Source organism: Trichomonascus vanleenenianus, assembly GCF_965637985.1.
Source record: "Trichomonascus vanleenenianus strain CLIB 3782 genome assembly, contig: TRVA0_007S, whole genome shotgun sequence".
NCBI lineage: Eukaryota > Fungi > Ascomycota > Dipodascomycetes > Dipodascales > Trichomonascaceae > Blastobotrys > Blastobotrys vanleenenianus.
The window spans coordinates 174,831-191,029 of NW_027481880.1; the positions used below are offsets into that span (position 1 = coordinate 174,831).

General features: G+C 50.6%; 7 protein-coding genes across 7 annotated transcripts; 5 read left to right on the top strand and 2 right to left on the bottom strand.

Moving 5' to 3' along the window:
* Positions 1-1,022: 1,022 nt before the first annotated feature.
* On the top strand, positions 1,023-2,084 carry TRVA0_007S01794 (uncharacterized protein; the record flags this gene model as incomplete). The annotated part of the gene is made up of 1 exon (XM_076683247.1): positions 1,023-2,084. The coding sequence occupies one exon, from the start codon at positions 1,023-1,025 to the stop codon at positions 2,082-2,084; it is 1,062 nt and encodes a 353-aa protein (XP_076542491.1).
* A 230-nt stretch (positions 2,085-2,314) lies between these two features.
* QRI7 (putative N(6)-L-threonylcarbamoyladenine synthase) lies at positions 2,315-3,460 on the top strand (the record flags this gene model as incomplete). Its single annotated transcript, XM_076683248.1, has 1 exon — positions 2,315-3,460. The coding sequence occupies one exon, from the start codon at positions 2,315-2,317 to the stop codon at positions 3,458-3,460; it is 1,146 nt and encodes a 381-aa protein (XP_076542492.1).
* Positions 3,461-3,699: 239 nt separating this feature from the next.
* On the bottom strand, positions 3,700-5,190 carry TRVA0_007S01838 (uncharacterized protein; the record flags this gene model as incomplete). The annotated part of the gene is made up of 1 exon (XM_076683249.1): positions 3,700-5,190. One exon carries the CDS (start codon positions 5,188-5,190, stop codon positions 3,700-3,702), a length of 1,491 nt encoding a protein of 496 aa, XP_076542493.1.
* A 558-nt stretch (positions 5,191-5,748) lies between these two features.
* Positions 5,749-8,185, bottom strand: TOK1 (Tok1p; the record flags this gene model as incomplete). The annotated part of the gene is made up of 2 exons (XM_076683250.1): positions 5,749-7,657; positions 7,920-8,185. 2 exons carry the CDS (start codon positions 8,183-8,185, stop codon positions 5,749-5,751), a joined length of 2,175 nt encoding a protein of 724 aa, XP_076542494.1.
* A 521-nt stretch (positions 8,186-8,706) lies between these two features.
* TRVA0_007S01882 (uncharacterized protein) lies at positions 8,707-11,529 on the top strand (the record flags this gene model as incomplete). The annotated part of the gene is made up of 1 exon (XM_076683251.1): positions 8,707-11,529. The coding sequence occupies one exon, from the start codon at positions 8,707-8,709 to the stop codon at positions 11,527-11,529; it is 2,823 nt and encodes a 940-aa protein (XP_076542495.1).
* Positions 11,530-12,461: 932 nt separating this feature from the next.
* On the top strand, positions 12,462-13,958 carry TNA1 (high-affinity nicotinic acid transporter; the record flags this gene model as incomplete). The annotated part of the gene is made up of 1 exon (XM_076683252.1): positions 12,462-13,958. The coding sequence occupies one exon, from the start codon at positions 12,462-12,464 to the stop codon at positions 13,956-13,958; it is 1,497 nt and encodes a 498-aa protein (XP_076542496.1).
* A 908-nt stretch (positions 13,959-14,866) lies between these two features.
* DSD1 (D-serine ammonia-lyase DSD1) lies at positions 14,867-16,102 on the top strand (the record flags this gene model as incomplete). The annotated part of the gene is made up of 1 exon (XM_076683253.1): positions 14,867-16,102. The coding sequence occupies one exon, from the start codon at positions 14,867-14,869 to the stop codon at positions 16,100-16,102; it is 1,236 nt and encodes a 411-aa protein (XP_076542497.1).
* Positions 16,103-16,199: the final 97 nt, after the last annotated feature.

Below are 16,199 nucleotides of genomic sequence, written 5' to 3' on the forward strand. Positions count from 1 at the left end.
TATAGTATGACAAATACGGTAAACGGGTAAGTCATTCTACAGGAATAACGATAAACGGCTGATACATAGTGCCACGCCTCGTATTTAAGCACAGCAAGGACTACCCAGGAAATTAATGCAGACATGAAATATGGGGTTGAAAGAAGACCTGGACGTTTATATCTACCCCGTTTACAAGAGCAGGACTCTCAAAGGCAGCACCAAGCGCTATATCCCCGATTCTTTTGCAATTGAATCTGCGAGCGGAGAGCTTAGGCCCCGAACTCTGGAAGATCCCTATTTTGTGCATATCCTGACTGGCTTCAAGTCAATTTTAGACGTTGTCTGCATCACCAACGGATGCAATCCGAATAATCGGGAAGCTGTAATGGCCAACGCTCTCTCCTACCAGGCAATGACGCATTATTGTTCACATGCCGCATATGCCATTCGCCGAGAGCTCATTGAATCCGGATATCTAGACCGCTTGAAGAAGATATACCCTCCAGAACAGGTCGACGAGGAAGTTGAGAGACGAATACCAACGATTCTGCCAGACGCGGACGCAGAGCTTCTTCCCAGACTAGAAGATGAAGTAGTCACTGCTCTATTTCGACTGGTGGGAGGCAGACAAAAGCAAGAGACTCCTTTTACCATGAGCGATCTTGCACCTGAGTAGCACCTCAATTAAATACCAACTTTGTTAAATCTGAGTAACTATTTACCTACCTAGATAATCCCTATCATTTGCCTCAACGCGTCAAAAACTCAAGTTACCGAAATAGACTTTAACGACTAACGGCTATACTGATGAACCCTACTGGTTGTACCTTAATTTCAACTGACAGCATGAATTATGACGTATCCAACCGGCGTGCAGGAGTACGCAACAGGAGGAGGTGGGTACGCGGCTGTCATCCTCCCCCTGTAAAGTCAAGGTGCGTCTTCATTTTGATTCACACCGTTAATGAGGGTTATATTTACTACGTATTTTTTTTTTTCATTCCTTAGGAATAGCGAAAAGAAGATAACGACGTTGCATAATGTCTTCTATGTCACTCAAGCTGGACTTTCAGGTGTGTCCGTACTACTACAATGAGACGCTAACTGGTCCGCGGCCAAGGCGTCCGGACTACTTCCTTATTAGACTCAACGATGAGCTGAGCAGCCCTGGAATCGTCAATTCCGAGCTGTCTGAACGCCAGGAAGTCCTAGACAACTACCTCTATGCCCGCGGCATTGGTCCCCATGATGAGAACGCGATCAATGCCGATCCGGTCGCGTACGAGTTGCAGACCCAGTTCACTGATCTGGCCCAGGCATTTATGGCCAGTGAGATCAACAAGCCAGAGACGGCGCGGGTCATAGAGGATTATGTCTGCAGGAAGTACAATCTCGAGGGTTTTGCAATCAGCAACATTAGACCTGACCTGATGGGCGATAGCGACATGAACTCTACTGGCGGACAGAATATTAACGCTGTCGAGGACCCTCTGCTCTTTCAGTCGCAGCCAATGGCGTCAACACAACCGACAGCGACGACGAATTATGCACCGCAGTCAGCTACTACAAATGTCCAACAGCCACAGGCAAGCGCAGCATCTTCACCACCATCACCACCCGAGACTAAGCAAAAGAAGCATCGGTTTTCGAATCTCTTCCGATCTAAGAAAAAGACTATTTCGCCAAATTATCCCCAGGATCAATTAACTATCTCAACTCCTGTCCCTGCATCGAACAATTCTTCACCGACCCCGTACTTTGGAGCACCACAGCAACGGCAGTATTTGTCTCCTCCTGGATCGGTAACTACTAGTACTACCAGTGATACTAAAAGAACATCACCTACAGCCAGACAAGGCAATCTCTACGACAAGGACGTGCTTATTCCAGGCACCCATCCCCGGTCCCCAAATTCTACCATTATCATTGGTTCTTCAGATTTGCCGCAGCAGCGGCCACCGAAACCGACCACCACTGTCCCCAAGACCCAGCTAGAAGTTGCACAAGGCAAATTAGTGGTTAAACCGACTGTACATTATGATCCTCCTAGCATAAAGCCCAAGGGCTTTGGTCGTAACACGACTATGATCCTGGGGCCTTAATCTACCTCCCCTAAATTGATGAAACTAGAGTATTTATCTAGTAATTAACTACATTAATGCTCGGTATTGTCTTTCGCTTTCAAATGAGAACCTTGAAGAGGTCATGGCCCCATTGTCTAAACAGTACCGTCAAACGGGGTGTCTTATCGACATGGATAAGTGAATTTTTTAGGGTCGGATCGGAGTGGAGAAAACCCTGGGATAACCCTCTCAAATCAGGCCGTTGCAAAATGTTCAGACAAGGCATTAGAAGAGCAGGGTCGATAAGACGAAACTATCATGTCCTTGCAATCGAAACCTCCTGCGACGACAGTTCTGTGGCTTTGATCAGACGGGTGCCTAATGGACCTCCGGTACTAATAGATCACCAAACGGAGACACTCGACACAGTCGAAGCGGGAGGGATCATACCGACCGATGCCAAATCCCATCACCAGTCACACCTGGCGCCGCTGGTCCAGAGAATGCTCCAGACAAACCAGTTCCGTCCCGAACTGATATGTGCAACGCGGGGCCCAGGCATGATGGGGTCGCTTTCAGCCGGGTTTAACTTTGCCAAGGGCCTCTCTGTGGCGTGGGACGTGCCTTTGGTAGGAGTCCACCACATGGTTGGCCATCTATTGACACCCCGGTTCTTTTCCAACGGCCAGACCCCCAAGTTCCCGTTTGTGAGTCTCCTGGCCAGCGGTGGGCACACAATGCTTGTTTACAGTAAATCGGTCACGGAACACAAAGTACTTGCCAATACGGTGGACATCGCAGTAGGCGACATGCTTGACAAGTGTGGCCGCGAATTGGGCGTACGGGGTAACATGATCGGGAAGCATTTGGAGCAGTTTGTCAATAGCGGCCCGCCAGGCGAAACGCACAGCATCCCTGAGGAGCTGGAGTTCCCTAATCCGCTGCAGAACCAGAAGGGCCGAGTTGACTTCCCTGCATTCTCATTTGCACCGTTTATTTCGGCGTTGAGGATCGCTGCGGCGAAGTATTTTGACGGGAATCTTTTGGCTCTTCCAGAAGGCGATAGAAGAGAGCTGGGGCGACGAATACAACGTGCTATCCTGTACCATTTGGTCTCCAAGGTCAAGGTTGCTCTGGTCAAAGCAGATATAGATCCGTCGACTACTGACTTTGTTCTTTCTGGCGGAGTGGCGTCGAATTCCTTGCTGAGGAGTCTTTTGGAGGAGCACCTTGATGACTGGTTTGCTTTCCACTTCCCCGATCCTAAATGGTGCACGGACAATGCGTTGATGATTGGATGGGCGGGGATCGAGCTGTTTGAGTCGGCGAAGCTGGAGACAGACCTGGCAGCGCTCAACATTGCCAAGTGGCCTATCGACGAGCTGCTTGACGTTGACTGTTGGATTAAACATTGATTGTCGTCCCCTTTCCTGGGCTTTTGTAAATAGCTAATGACACGGTGGGTTTATTTAACTGACCTGTAGAGTGGTTTAATCATTGACCGCTAACCTTTGTAAAATAGCTAATGATACTGACTTATTTATAACATATAAGAACATAATTCTAGGAAATTACACATCAATTTATTGCATGAGAATATAATTCTAGGAAATTACGCATCTATAGCATGACGACTAGCAACGCTTGCCGATAACTAGCGACGTTTGCCGAAAAGCAACTCGGTTAAAATAATGGCTGGCGTGCATATGAGCTTGATGATTTGGAACACAAACTCCAAAAACATTAGACAGTAGTAAAGACATATCATCAAAACGATAACCTCGACAATGATAAGCGGTGTTCGCAGAAAGTACAGGCTCGACGAGGAAATGGCACGGATGGGCTCTAACATAAACCACAGCTGCGGGATCCTGCTGATAACTTCGACAAATAAATCGCCAAATCCGTGCACCATAGAATAGCCGCCCCCAGAGGGGAACCTCCCTCCGCCGCCGGGGTATGCTTGGGATGGTGGAGCTGGCATTCGCACTGGAAGTTCGCCCCGTCTTCTTCGTATATGCGCAGGGCGCTCTAGAGCACTGAGGTTGTAATAAGGGTCGTCAGGATCCCCAATCGCCCCATCTGCACCACCCCCAGGTGGCTGGTTACGAGTACGCCAGTACCAATTCTGTAGCATCGACCACCCATATCCCAAAACGCCTGGCTGCTGCTGCTGCTGATCTCCTGCAGGTGCACCTGGTACAGCAATTTCTGTAGCACCTGCTGCTTTAACCTCGCGGGGCGCCCCCAGAAGGGCTTCTTCCGCCACGCCGTCTCCGCCATACTTGGGGTCTGCGGCGCTCGGAATTGGCATTGCTGGTGCTCCTTTGCCTGGAGAATTGACTGACCGGGCTGGGAACGGTGGTGGTGTGCCGGGGGCTCCTCCACGCCCGCTCTGCTCGGTCATAATCTTCTTGATCATGTCTTCTCCGTTTTCGGCCTGCGGTGTGCGAATGAAGAACGCGGGCTTGGGCCCGCCCGAGGTCCACCGCCGCGAATGAGGCCCAAACCTATGCCTATGGCGCGCCGGGGACTGGACCCGGGGTGAATTGGAAGCACTATTGGGGCGATGGACGACATCACCCATCTCACGCACAATGAAGTCGGGCTGCTGATGTTCGCGCAGACCGGTGAGGTCGTCTAACTTTGACGAAGCCGCAAATGCCGCGGCGGGACGGGCCGACCCATCCAGCTGCTTGAAATACTGCCCCATAAAGTTCTCGTAGGGATCTTTTCCGTCGACGGCGCTTCTGATCCCTTCTTTCTTGCGCCCCAGAGGCGTAATTGACCTCGAGCGAGGGGGCTTCGCGAGCCCAAACGGCTGATCGCTGAGTTCGCTCGTCGGGCCGCCCTGGTACGACACAAGCTCGGGCGGGGTTTGCGTTTCGTCGTCGTCAGAAAACTCATCAAAGTATCGATAATGGTGACGATTTCGTGCAGGAGAAGCCGCCATATCTACCATCTCCGGGTCCAAGTAGACGTAGGAAGACGATTGTTCGGAACGCTTATCGGTGAGGTCTCCGCTTGATCTCGCGCTCTTTGATTCTTGCTGGTTGCTACTGTGGGTTTGATGATCGTTCTGGTTGTGATGTTTGCGATGGAGGAGACTTCGGAGATGGAACTTTGGAGATGGATGCAGCGCCATCGATCAGGACCTTCTTTTTTTTTTTATTATTTTTCACAGAACACTTCGTTTGCCCGCCTGTCTAACCGCGTGGCTGGTATTTTCAAATATTATGCCCCGTGCCGCTGCTTATACGTCTCTTCGTCAGTTGGACAATCGGTAATGGTCGATCCCTGCACTGGCCACCTGCAAAAGCGCACCAAGAAAAATAATTCTTCCGTGAGTAATTGCCTCAATTCCGCAGTTGCTGGACACTCAATTGGTCAGGTCTCGGGGACTATCGAACGTTGGTTGAAAAATGGCTCCCAGTATGCTGGTATAATTAACTTGGCAACTTTCGCCTTTTGGTCCTTTGGTGATGATTATTGCAGGTGGTTGGGCTCGAGGGTGTACTCTATGTCTCACTCAACCTGCATGGATTGGTGTATATCCCAGGCCGTGGGTAGTGGTCAGACCAGCAACAACAACGGCTGGCCGACAGGCACTTACCAACTGGCGACTTCGGCAGAGAACCTCCCGACTTCAGCAGCCTGATCAACTAACCAGCCTCTCCAAAGAGCAATTGGAAGAATAACCAGCCTAATTCGAAGTATACGGCATTGGCGACTCGTAGCGCGTGCACGTAGATTTATTAGACCCGGTCTTTACTGAAGCAGTGGAATCGTTCGTGTTCCTCGTGAATCCCGTAGTATTAGCCGCGGCAGGGGCCGTCGCGACACTGGTCGTAGAAGCAATAACTGTTGTTGGCGATACCGTGGCGGACCGGATTTCTGAGGGATCTGACGTATTCCTTAATCGCAGTGCTGCCATTCCCGTCACTAAAGTAATAATCTGCCGTTCAAGTGCATCAAAGTACTTGACCAAGAAAAAGTCCGTCTCAACAATCGGGTATCGCAGAGGGCTCCGGTCGCCCAACCAGTAGAGTGCGCGCTTCTGCTCTGAAGAGAGTGTCTCAATGTCTACAGGCGCAACAGCCTCCGATAGAACGTATTCATCCATGTGACGTGAACAAGCCCTGTTGTAGGATCCGGTGATTTCTAACATTTCGCGCCATTCATCATAAGTAAATGCATGGGTAGGGTCTTCTAGTTGATGGTGGAGGACTTGACGAATGTGGTCGCATATCTGAATTGTCTTATCAAGTTCCGCTCGGTGCTCTGCGCTCGTCGATCCAAATATATCGTCTAGCATCGACCCCAATGAGCGAAGGGGATGTTCGCCCTCTCCGTGTCTGCTATCCACGTGGCATTGTTCTCGCGTGTTCCGTAGAACAGAACGCTGGTCTTCCGAAGGAGGCTGCTGGCCGATGATGTGCCTTTTCGACGATGACTTACTGGATGCACTAGCACTCTTGGTGTCGTCGTCGTCTTCGCGCCCTAAGGTGCTTGACCTCGACTCGATATCACCATTACTACCTCGTGCACTTTTAGGACTACTAAAGACCCAGTTGGCGAAGCTCCTACCGCCCTCCAACAGCTCCTTAAATAAAGTGTCGCCAAGGTTTGAAACAAGAATTGTCATCAGAGGAATTGCAAAAAGAGCCCAAACTACAAAGAGCGGCCTACCACTATTGCTAGTGGGCGTAAAGTCGCCATAGCCAATAGTTAAAAGACACAACGCGCAAAAGTAGACGCCGATGAAGTACGTCCATTCGGGTTCGGTGAGACTGAACACCATGGCGCCGAAGAGGAGGAACGACACAAAAAAAATTACCGACACGATGGCATTAAACCTTCTGTGAGAACGCACGGCGTGTTCGTGCACGTTACGCATTTCTTGAAATGCCTTCTCTTCGAGCTCCGCTTCGGGGTCAACCTGGGTGCCGTCGCGAATCATGTCCCCGGCTTGCTTGAGTTTGTTGTGGCGTCTCTTTTCCGCTCTATGGAGCTTGATCGTCTGGCCACCGGCTTCAAGCACAATCTGTCTAATTGTAGCGATAATAAGACCAAGCATGATTACTCCGATAAACGCATATGGCAGGACCAGGGCTCTTCCTAGGTCATTGTGCGCCACCAAGTCGCCTAATCCAATAGTAAGGATAGTTACAACGCAAAAGTAAATGCCGTCGGCATAGGAGATGGCCAAAAGGTCTCCAAATACAGCTCCGCCTCCCCCGATCCACACCATTAGCAGCACATTTTGGATCATAATTGATCTCTGTTTCGAGGTGAGGTTGAACGATGCGTGGTAGTTGCCCAGGAGGTGTCCGAACTCGTTAATCAAGAGCATAGTGGACGAAGCGAAATAGAGTACGCAAGCTATTACTGCGTGCCAGTACCCTTGGCTGCGGATATATTCGTCCTGGCCATCAAAGTACACATACTGAGATGTTATAATGAGCGCCAAAAGGATGAAGCTGGCAATGTACCAGCCTCCAATGCTGATAACTTGCGAAAAATTATAGTTAATCCGCCGAGAAAAGTTCAACAACAGGGATATATTGGCCACGCATGCAATGAACAAACTTATTGCGTTCAACACGATAAACCTATTTCGTTAGTCTTCTATTGTTCAAATGAACCCACTATAGTCTCGAGATCCATGAAATCACGAACTCACGGAATTCGCGAAATCCAAGAAATCATGAGACCCACGAATTACGAAATCACAAATTCATGAGATCCACGAAATCATGAAATCACGAAAATCCATGAAATCCATAAAGTCATGAGATATATCCCGAAATCCAATTCATCAACGGCCCAATCAAAAATGGTCCGACTGATCAATCAGCTAGTTGTGTAACTTACCAAGCTTCATCACTCGGCGGCGAAACTGTAGAATCCAACGGAACCGTTCTCCAATCGTCAACCAATGCTACAACCGAGTTGAGATTCGACAGGGGCCCTAGCGACGCAGCGATAATAGGCAGTGGGCTTGAAATGACGTACCACCGGAAAAACCCCTTCTCGCCGGGCTTGACCAACAAATTATGGGTCAATGTAGCAGCCAGACGACCCCTCTCTGGGTCGACAAATTCCGTGAAGGAAAACCTCCTTCTCTGTGCCGTCTCCATGGATGGAAAAAATTGTCCAGGAAGTCAAGATCGAATCAAGGCGGCGGTTCTTTTCTCTCTACTACTGAACTCTAAACTGGATCTCGTTTCAAATCCGGCACTGCGCGGCAGTAACATAGTACGAGGTAACCAAACCCCTTCAAACCTAAAAAGACCAACGGCTCACGTTCTCGTACAGAGCTAGCTAATATGCTAATAGTTCAAACTGTGCGGCGTGATCAATGCAGGACTTCATGCATACGAGATCGGGGCTCTCTATATATGTCATTGCTACGTTCAGGTGATCGGACCGCGTGGGATGATTAATTCGCCGGAACGAAAATTTACAGTGGGGAAATTAGAGTGAACCCGCTTTTTCAAAGACTGTCCGGGGTAAGAGGGCTAAGACGAAGATCGAGCTTGAACTAGGTCTTAATATACCGTTGTGATAATAAGAGTCTTGGCAATACTGATTAGATGGCATATTGAGCGTGTGGCTACCGTTATTGTACCCTGATATTGACCCCCGGGTTAGGAACACGATGCCCAAGGAACCGAACAGCAATGGAAAAGCTACGGCTAAGGTCCAGAAAAAGAGCCGATCTTACCAGCCTGGACAGAGGCGGTTCTACTGCAAGTTCCCCGATTGTGCGGCGTCTTTTGCGCGGCAGGAGCATCTGAAAAGACACAATAGCGTCCATGACAAGTCGATATCCTTCGTATGCGACTACTGCAACCGCTCGTTTGCTCGGAAGGATATCTTGACGAGACATGTACGACGGCAGCACGAAAACGATAAGACCAGGAACTACAGAGAGCCAAATGGAAAAGCTACGGGGAATAATAGTACGGACGAGGCAGGTGAGCCCGAGACGACTCGGTACTCGCACATGCAAGTTGTGCACGGAATGCCCACCACAGAGCCTCTCCCTCACGCTTTGGATAAAGGATTTGATTATATGAGTCCGAACTTCAGCGATAACACTGCTTCTCCGGATGCAATTCTCGGCAATTCTAACCAGGTTGTGTCACAACTGCTGAATGACGACTTTATGAACTGGCTGTTCACAACACATCCATCTCCTACTTCGGTTCTTGAGGAAGACAGGACCGCCCCCGATTCTTACGTTTACCAGAATTCTATATTCCAGAGCATGGATGTTCTAAGTACGTCGAACCCTGTGGACTTTGAGCTTCCGGAATATCGGTTCGAAAAAGACCAGAAATACTCAGTGCTCTCTCATACTGGATATCAGCAGCCTCCGCATCTGTCGCCAAATGCCCAAATATCAAATGTGCCGCCTACTACGGCTGGAGAAAATGTCTCCTATCAGCCAAAAGCAGAGATACAACCACAGCAATTGCCCCCACCTAACACACTACCAAGTATATCCAGTATATCGGGAAGCCCAACCTCTACAGTCAGTTCTCAACAAGGACCGCTTTCAGCATCTTCAGCAACTACCCCTGCGCTACCCGCGGCTACATCATCGGAGTCGTACAGAATATGCACCAGAGAGACCTGTGAAAAGATCCGAAGGGCCATGGCCATTGAGCCCTCACCGCTATCTGACAAGTTCCTTAACCCCGGCTTTATTACCTACGCTATCGACATCTACTGGAGCCTCCACATGCGGTGGCCCATTCTCCACCGGCCGAGTTTTTCGTTAAACCACGCTCCGCCGCTGCTTCTTGTGTCCATGATTACTATCGCCATGTACCTTACGCGCGACGACGATGCAATTGAGCTTGCCGTCATGCTACATGAAACTTTGAGGTATAAGGTTTACGTTCTGCCTGAATTCAAGGCGCCCGCGGCCATGTGGGTGTTCCAGACTCTGCTTTTGGCCGAAATTTTCGAGAAGATGGCCAGCACTGAGGAGCAACATGACATGGCTACACGATTCCACGACGTGCTCATTGCATCAATGCGACGGGGGTCGACCTCAAGCACAGTCAATGCTGAGTCGTGGAGGTTCAACACCAATGATAAGTCTTCGCAGGATCCAGAATGGCTCCGCTTCATTGACCACGAGTCGCGGAAACGAATTGCTTTCTTCGCATTTGTCGTGGACACTCAGCACACAGCACTGTTCAACCACCCGCCTTCGATGTTCATTTCTGATCTGCGGTTCCGGCTGCCCTGCGACGAGGCGCTCTGGGAGGCGCCCGACGGCGACCATTGGCGCCAGATTAAGGACTCCTTCCCGCCCCCGCCGCATTTCACAACGACGATATCTGCATTCCTCAAGTTCGACCACCACTCGCAGCCACAGCTATCACCGTGGTCGATGATGGTCATCCTCCATGGTCTTATTTCGGTCGGATGGAATATGCGGCTTAGGGAGTCCATTTTGTCAGATCAGATTGGCGCAGCAACAAGTTCTGGATCGACTAAGCAGCAGGCGTCTGCCCCCGCTGGCTCCACTTCTCATGGCTCTGAGACTACGCCTCCGATTACTGCAACAACGACTTTGAGAAATGGGGGTGGCCATGGGGCGGCGGTGGGCGACTCAAAAATGCGGAACAAGCATCAGCTCAAGCACCACTGGGTGAGAACTATTTCCGAGTCGTACTATGGATGGCTCAGACACTACCGCATTACATTCATTATCAATGGCAAGCTCTCATTCAACCACCCGTACCTGCTCGGGTGTCTAACGACCTACGAATTTGCGCATATCATCCTCAACTCTGATATTCAGGAGCTTCAGAGCTACGTTGCACATACTAGCACAGTTCGGGCACTTCGCTCGTCGCCTGATTTGCAGCAACGCCGCAAGGTAGCTCTCCAGCGTGAGCAATCGGCTAATGCCATTCGTCATTGGATGTTTACTGCGGAGTGCGTCCAGGCTGTTACGCATGCACTCGATCTTATCGACATGTTTTTGCTAGGCGAGAACACATACGACGTCACCAAAGAGACGGCATTCCATCGCACATGGTGTCTCTACGTAGCTGCCATTGTCGTGTGGGTGTTTGAACACTTCTCTGCCAGCTTCGAACCCCCATCGCTCCCCCCAGCTGCGGATCAACCGTCGACGATCCCGCCCGATATGCGATTGCGGCAGTACCTCGGCAAGATCCGAGCGACCCTGGCCAAATCAGACATTCGCACTGCACCTGCCTCATCTGCCTCCTCCGATGACGGAACGTCTCTCGACGAGAACCCTGCCGCTAATGAGGCCGAATTGGTCACGTCGCGTAGACACAATGGTGACTTGCGGGCATTCCTTGCCGACGACAGTATGATCACGTCCTGTGAGGCCAATATCCTGCTCCAGCAGGTGTACAACCTGCTTGAGCCCTGTCGCTGGGGGGTAATGATTAACCGCCTGAAGAATGTTCGGAACATCCTGCTATAAACGTCATCTGTATGTACTCTACCAGATTTATTTATTTTGTATATCATCTCTTATGTCTTTCTTTTGCGGTGACTTCATTTCAGGCTAAAGGCGACCCCCTCCACGGATCAATGGCGGAATGGTTACTGGAGGGGGTCACTCTGGGTAGCGTTCATCGTACGTGCTATGCAGGGATGTTTTATTACAATTGTGATGGATTACTGTACTAGGAAAGTCTGCGACATTATCAGCTATCAGTTCAATAGATCTAACTGCTATACTAGGCACCGGTATATAGTATGCTCCTGATAAGATCTCTTCATTAAATGCATGGTGATATCAATCAATCGTTTTTTTTAATCGCTTATCGGTTCTACCCCCCCCTTCTACAATAATGATAATGAACTGAGATAGCATTCTTCTGATACAATTGATTCCGGTGGAATGACCGACTTTCAACTCAACATCCCCCCCCACAGCGACGTCTCAACATCCCCCCGTCAGTGCGCCTCCACCTACGTAATCATACTTCCATAGGCAAACGAGTTCCGGGGAAGACCTCTCTCGGAACTAGCCTGGAGCTGATAAGTGCGGCGCTTGCGGAGGTTAGTCCGGGGTATGTGTGGGATGGCGGCTGGCGGGGGTACACCCCGGCGGGGGCGCCGAGGGGCTGTCGTGCCTGGGTTGCCAACCATCTGCCTACCGAAAGCGGGGAGTCAAGCCGTTTGATCTGCAAATGGCGGGGATGCAACCTTCATACGAAGCTATGATCTATAGCGGAAATTACCCCCTCCAGGTTGATATTAACGGTCTAATACGGGTTTTTTTGTGGACTCCACGCGAAAGATAGTGATTTCCCCCCCTTTGCTCTAAGTACCCCTCACCATCGAGAGGTTTATAAAAGCGAGATGGATTTCGCAGCTTGTCAAAGGCTCGATACAGTCTCCACCAAGATGAGCGAGAAGGGCGACGAAATCTATCGAGTAGAGAATAACGAGGTCGGCGTTGTTATGGACGCCGAGGGCCATGTCCAGGAGGTTAAGGTCGACGATGCTCGAATCCACGACCCCAAGGCTGAGCGACGACTGTGCCGCAAGCTGGACATCCACATTCTGCCGTTTATTGCATTCATGTACCTGTTCAACGCTCTGGACAAGGGCAACATCTCCAACGCCAAAACCGACGGGATTGAGGCTGACCTCCACATGAAGCCAGACGACTGGAACCTCCTCATTTCCATCTTCTACATCCCGTTTGTGCTGTGCGCGTTCCCCATCACGTTTGTGATCAAGAAGTTCACTGCCGCTCGTGTCATCCCGCTCCTCATGATCGGGTTCGGCTCTCTGTCGTTGATCTGTGCTGCTGTGGTGAACTTTGGCGGGCTCATGGTTGTGCGGTTCATGCTGGGCATCTGCGAGTCTGCGTTCTTCCCGGGTATTATCTTCTATCTGTCGACGTTCTACCGACGAGCTGAGCTGGCACGGCGGCTGGCTATCTTCTACGCGGCCGCCAACATCGCCAATGCCTTTTCCGGGCTTTTGGCGTTTGGTTTGTTCCAGGTCAATGGTAGGCTCCACGGGTGGCAGTATCTGTTCCTCGTTGAGGGTTCTATGACCATTGTGACAGCCATCATTGGCTTCATTTATCTGCCGCGGACCCCTGCGACCGCCAGGTTCTTCAACGAAGAGGAGAAGGCCCTTGCATTCCACCGAATCCAGACCGATTCCACCGCTGTCGTCGGTGAGAACGTGTCGATCAGGGACGCCATCAAGGTATTTGCTCACCCAGTGACCATTGGCTGGCTCATTATCTCTATTTGTGTCGGTGTGCCACTTAACTCCATCAACAACTGGCTACCGCAGGTCATCCAGGCGCTGGGCCAGGGTACCGTCAAGACGAATCTGCTCACTGTGGCTCCAAATATCTGGGGCGCCGTGTGTCTGCTCATTCTGGCGTTCTCCTCTGATTTGAGTCAGGTGCGATTCCCATACATTATGGCTGCCTTTGCCATTGAGTGTGTTGGCTTCCTTGTGTACGGTGTTATCGACATCAACACCCACTATGGTGCGGCCTACTTCGCGACCTTCCTCATGTGCTCCGGTGGGTCTGCCTCCTCGGTCATCCTTGCGACTTGGTACAACAACAACACTCCCGGTGAGACGCGACGAGCTGTTCTCTCTGCTGTGGGTATTCCATTGGCCAACGCAGCGGGACTCATTTCATCCAATATTTTCCTGCCCAAGGATGCTCCGAAGTACGTTCCGGCTCTCGGTATCACGGCCGGGTTCGCTGGGCTCGGTATTCTCCTTACTGGTGCTGTCGCACTCTACATGGTCGTTGACAACAAGCGACGAAACAAGCAGCAGGGTGTCAGCTGGACTTACAAGGACATTTCGACCGAGATCATGGGCGAGGGCCCCAAACACCCGTCCTTCCGATGGATGCTTTAATGACCTTCTTTCTGTATATTATGGCTTTATTTCGTATCATTTATTTATTAACATGTTTTCTGATTGAATCATTCAGTTTGCGCCATTGATCTGTTTTTCTATTCCGTTACCATACACTATTGCTTACAACTCTATACGATAGCCTAGTGTACCCCTGTTTGGTTATCCAGTACTGATGTGATTTTCCAGCTACCGGTACATACTGCTTAAAGATTGGTTAAAGATAGTCGCATTATTAGAAACTATGATGCAGTACTAGCTGTACACGAATGAATGAATGAAAATCTATTAGCATCATTGGGGCTGAGACTGTATATACCAGTAGTTCATATTTTTGAATTACACTCCATGACTGAACTGTCGGTAACGTCGCTTCTTAATAGCCCTTTTAATTACTTTAGGATGATTGCTGAAATTGATACCAGGGTATATTTGGAATAATCCAATGAATGTTCAACATCATGTATCATCCATAGGTAATTGCTTCAACAACAAAAAAGGAATAGGGTAACATTGCTGATTGAACTCAGACCCTACCCGTATATCCCTAGCGTTTCAACATAATATCCATTATCACTCAACAAAACTTACCAATAGCCCACCAACAATTCGGTGAATGCCGCTGTGATTTACCCGCAGCCACTCGTCCGTTGAATACCCCCTCCCAATTTAACCCCCCGCTGATACGATATCTCATCTCCGTGGATCAGCCCGGATTATATCGTGTCTTAGCCGCTCGTGTGGGATAAACGGTCAACGTGGGGTAAAACGACTCTCTCGGCGGGGGTACTGGAGTCGTCGGCGGGGCGGACCTCAACCTCCGCATGCGATCGGGTTCCGTTAAATACAATCGACCAAGCCAACCGAAGAGACGACCTGTTGAATAGACGAGAAAGACAAAATATACAATGCCTCCCTGTGACTTGTATCCAACTGCCGATGTCAATGCTCTCAAGAAGGAGTACGTGGGCAAGACCCTCGCCGAGATCCCCACCCCAGCGTTCATCGTAGACAGAGCCGTCATGAAGAAGAACTGCGACACCATGCTGGCACGAGCCAAGAAGCTCAAAGCGCAGTTCCGAGCCCACGTCAAGACCCACAAGTGCGACGAGGGTGTAGAGCTCCAGTTGGGCGATTTCTCATCGCGAGTTGTCGTGTCCACTCTCATGGAAGCTTGGAGGATGCTGCCTTACTACAAGTCTGGTAAGATCACCGACGTGCTGTACGGTCTGCCTATCGTCAATTCGCGAGTTGGTGAAATCATTGAGCTGAAAAAGCACGTCCCGAACGTGCGGCTTATGATTGACCATCCATGCCAGCTGGACATGCTGATCGCCTACTCGAAGGAACACAACGTCTCGGAGCCGTGGTCCTTCTTCGTCAAGGTCAACATGGGCACCAACCGGGCAGGCCTCGAGACCGAATCTGAGGAGCTTACCGAGCTCATCAAGAAGGCACTTGGCGAGCAGAACAAGCCGTTCCTTTCGCTGTACGGCTTCTACTGCCATGCTGGCCACTCCTACGCGTCTCCAAGCAGCAAGGAGGCGACTTCGTACCTCAAGGACGAGATTGTCGCTGCCAATGCGGCTGCCAAGATCGCCAAGCAGATCCAGCCGGACCTCGACCTTACGATCTCCGTGGGATCTACTCCAACTGCGCATGCTTCAGACATCATCGATCTCTCAACTGTTGGAGAACTGCATGCTGAGCTCGAATTGCATGCAGGCAACTACCCGTTCTGTGACTACCAACAGATGGCGACGCATTGCATCACGCAGGAGAATGTGGCTTGCTCGTTGCTTGCTGAGGTCGCGTCATGCTACAACGGCCGAGGCGACCGGGCCCCGGGTGAGGTTCTCATCAATGCCGGTGTCATCGCTCTTGCTCGAGAGCCGGGCCCGCTCCCAGGCTTCGGCAAGGTCGCCACCAAGGGCTACGAGGACTGGTACGTTGGTCGGCTCTCGCAGGAGCACGGCATCCTCGTTCCTTCCGAGGGTACCACTCCAAAGTTCCCGCCCCTGGGCCAGCGATTCCACATTATCCCACAGCATTCGTGTATCACCGCCAACGCTTTTGCATGGTACTACATCGTAGATGGGTCCGATAAGGTCGTTGACATCTGGACCGCCTGGCGAGGGTGGTAATATTTCCTGTATATAATATTATTTAACGATCAACTACAATTCATTTGAACCCTCACGAATACCTAGCGCAATTGGGGGGACCAGTCCCCCCAAACCC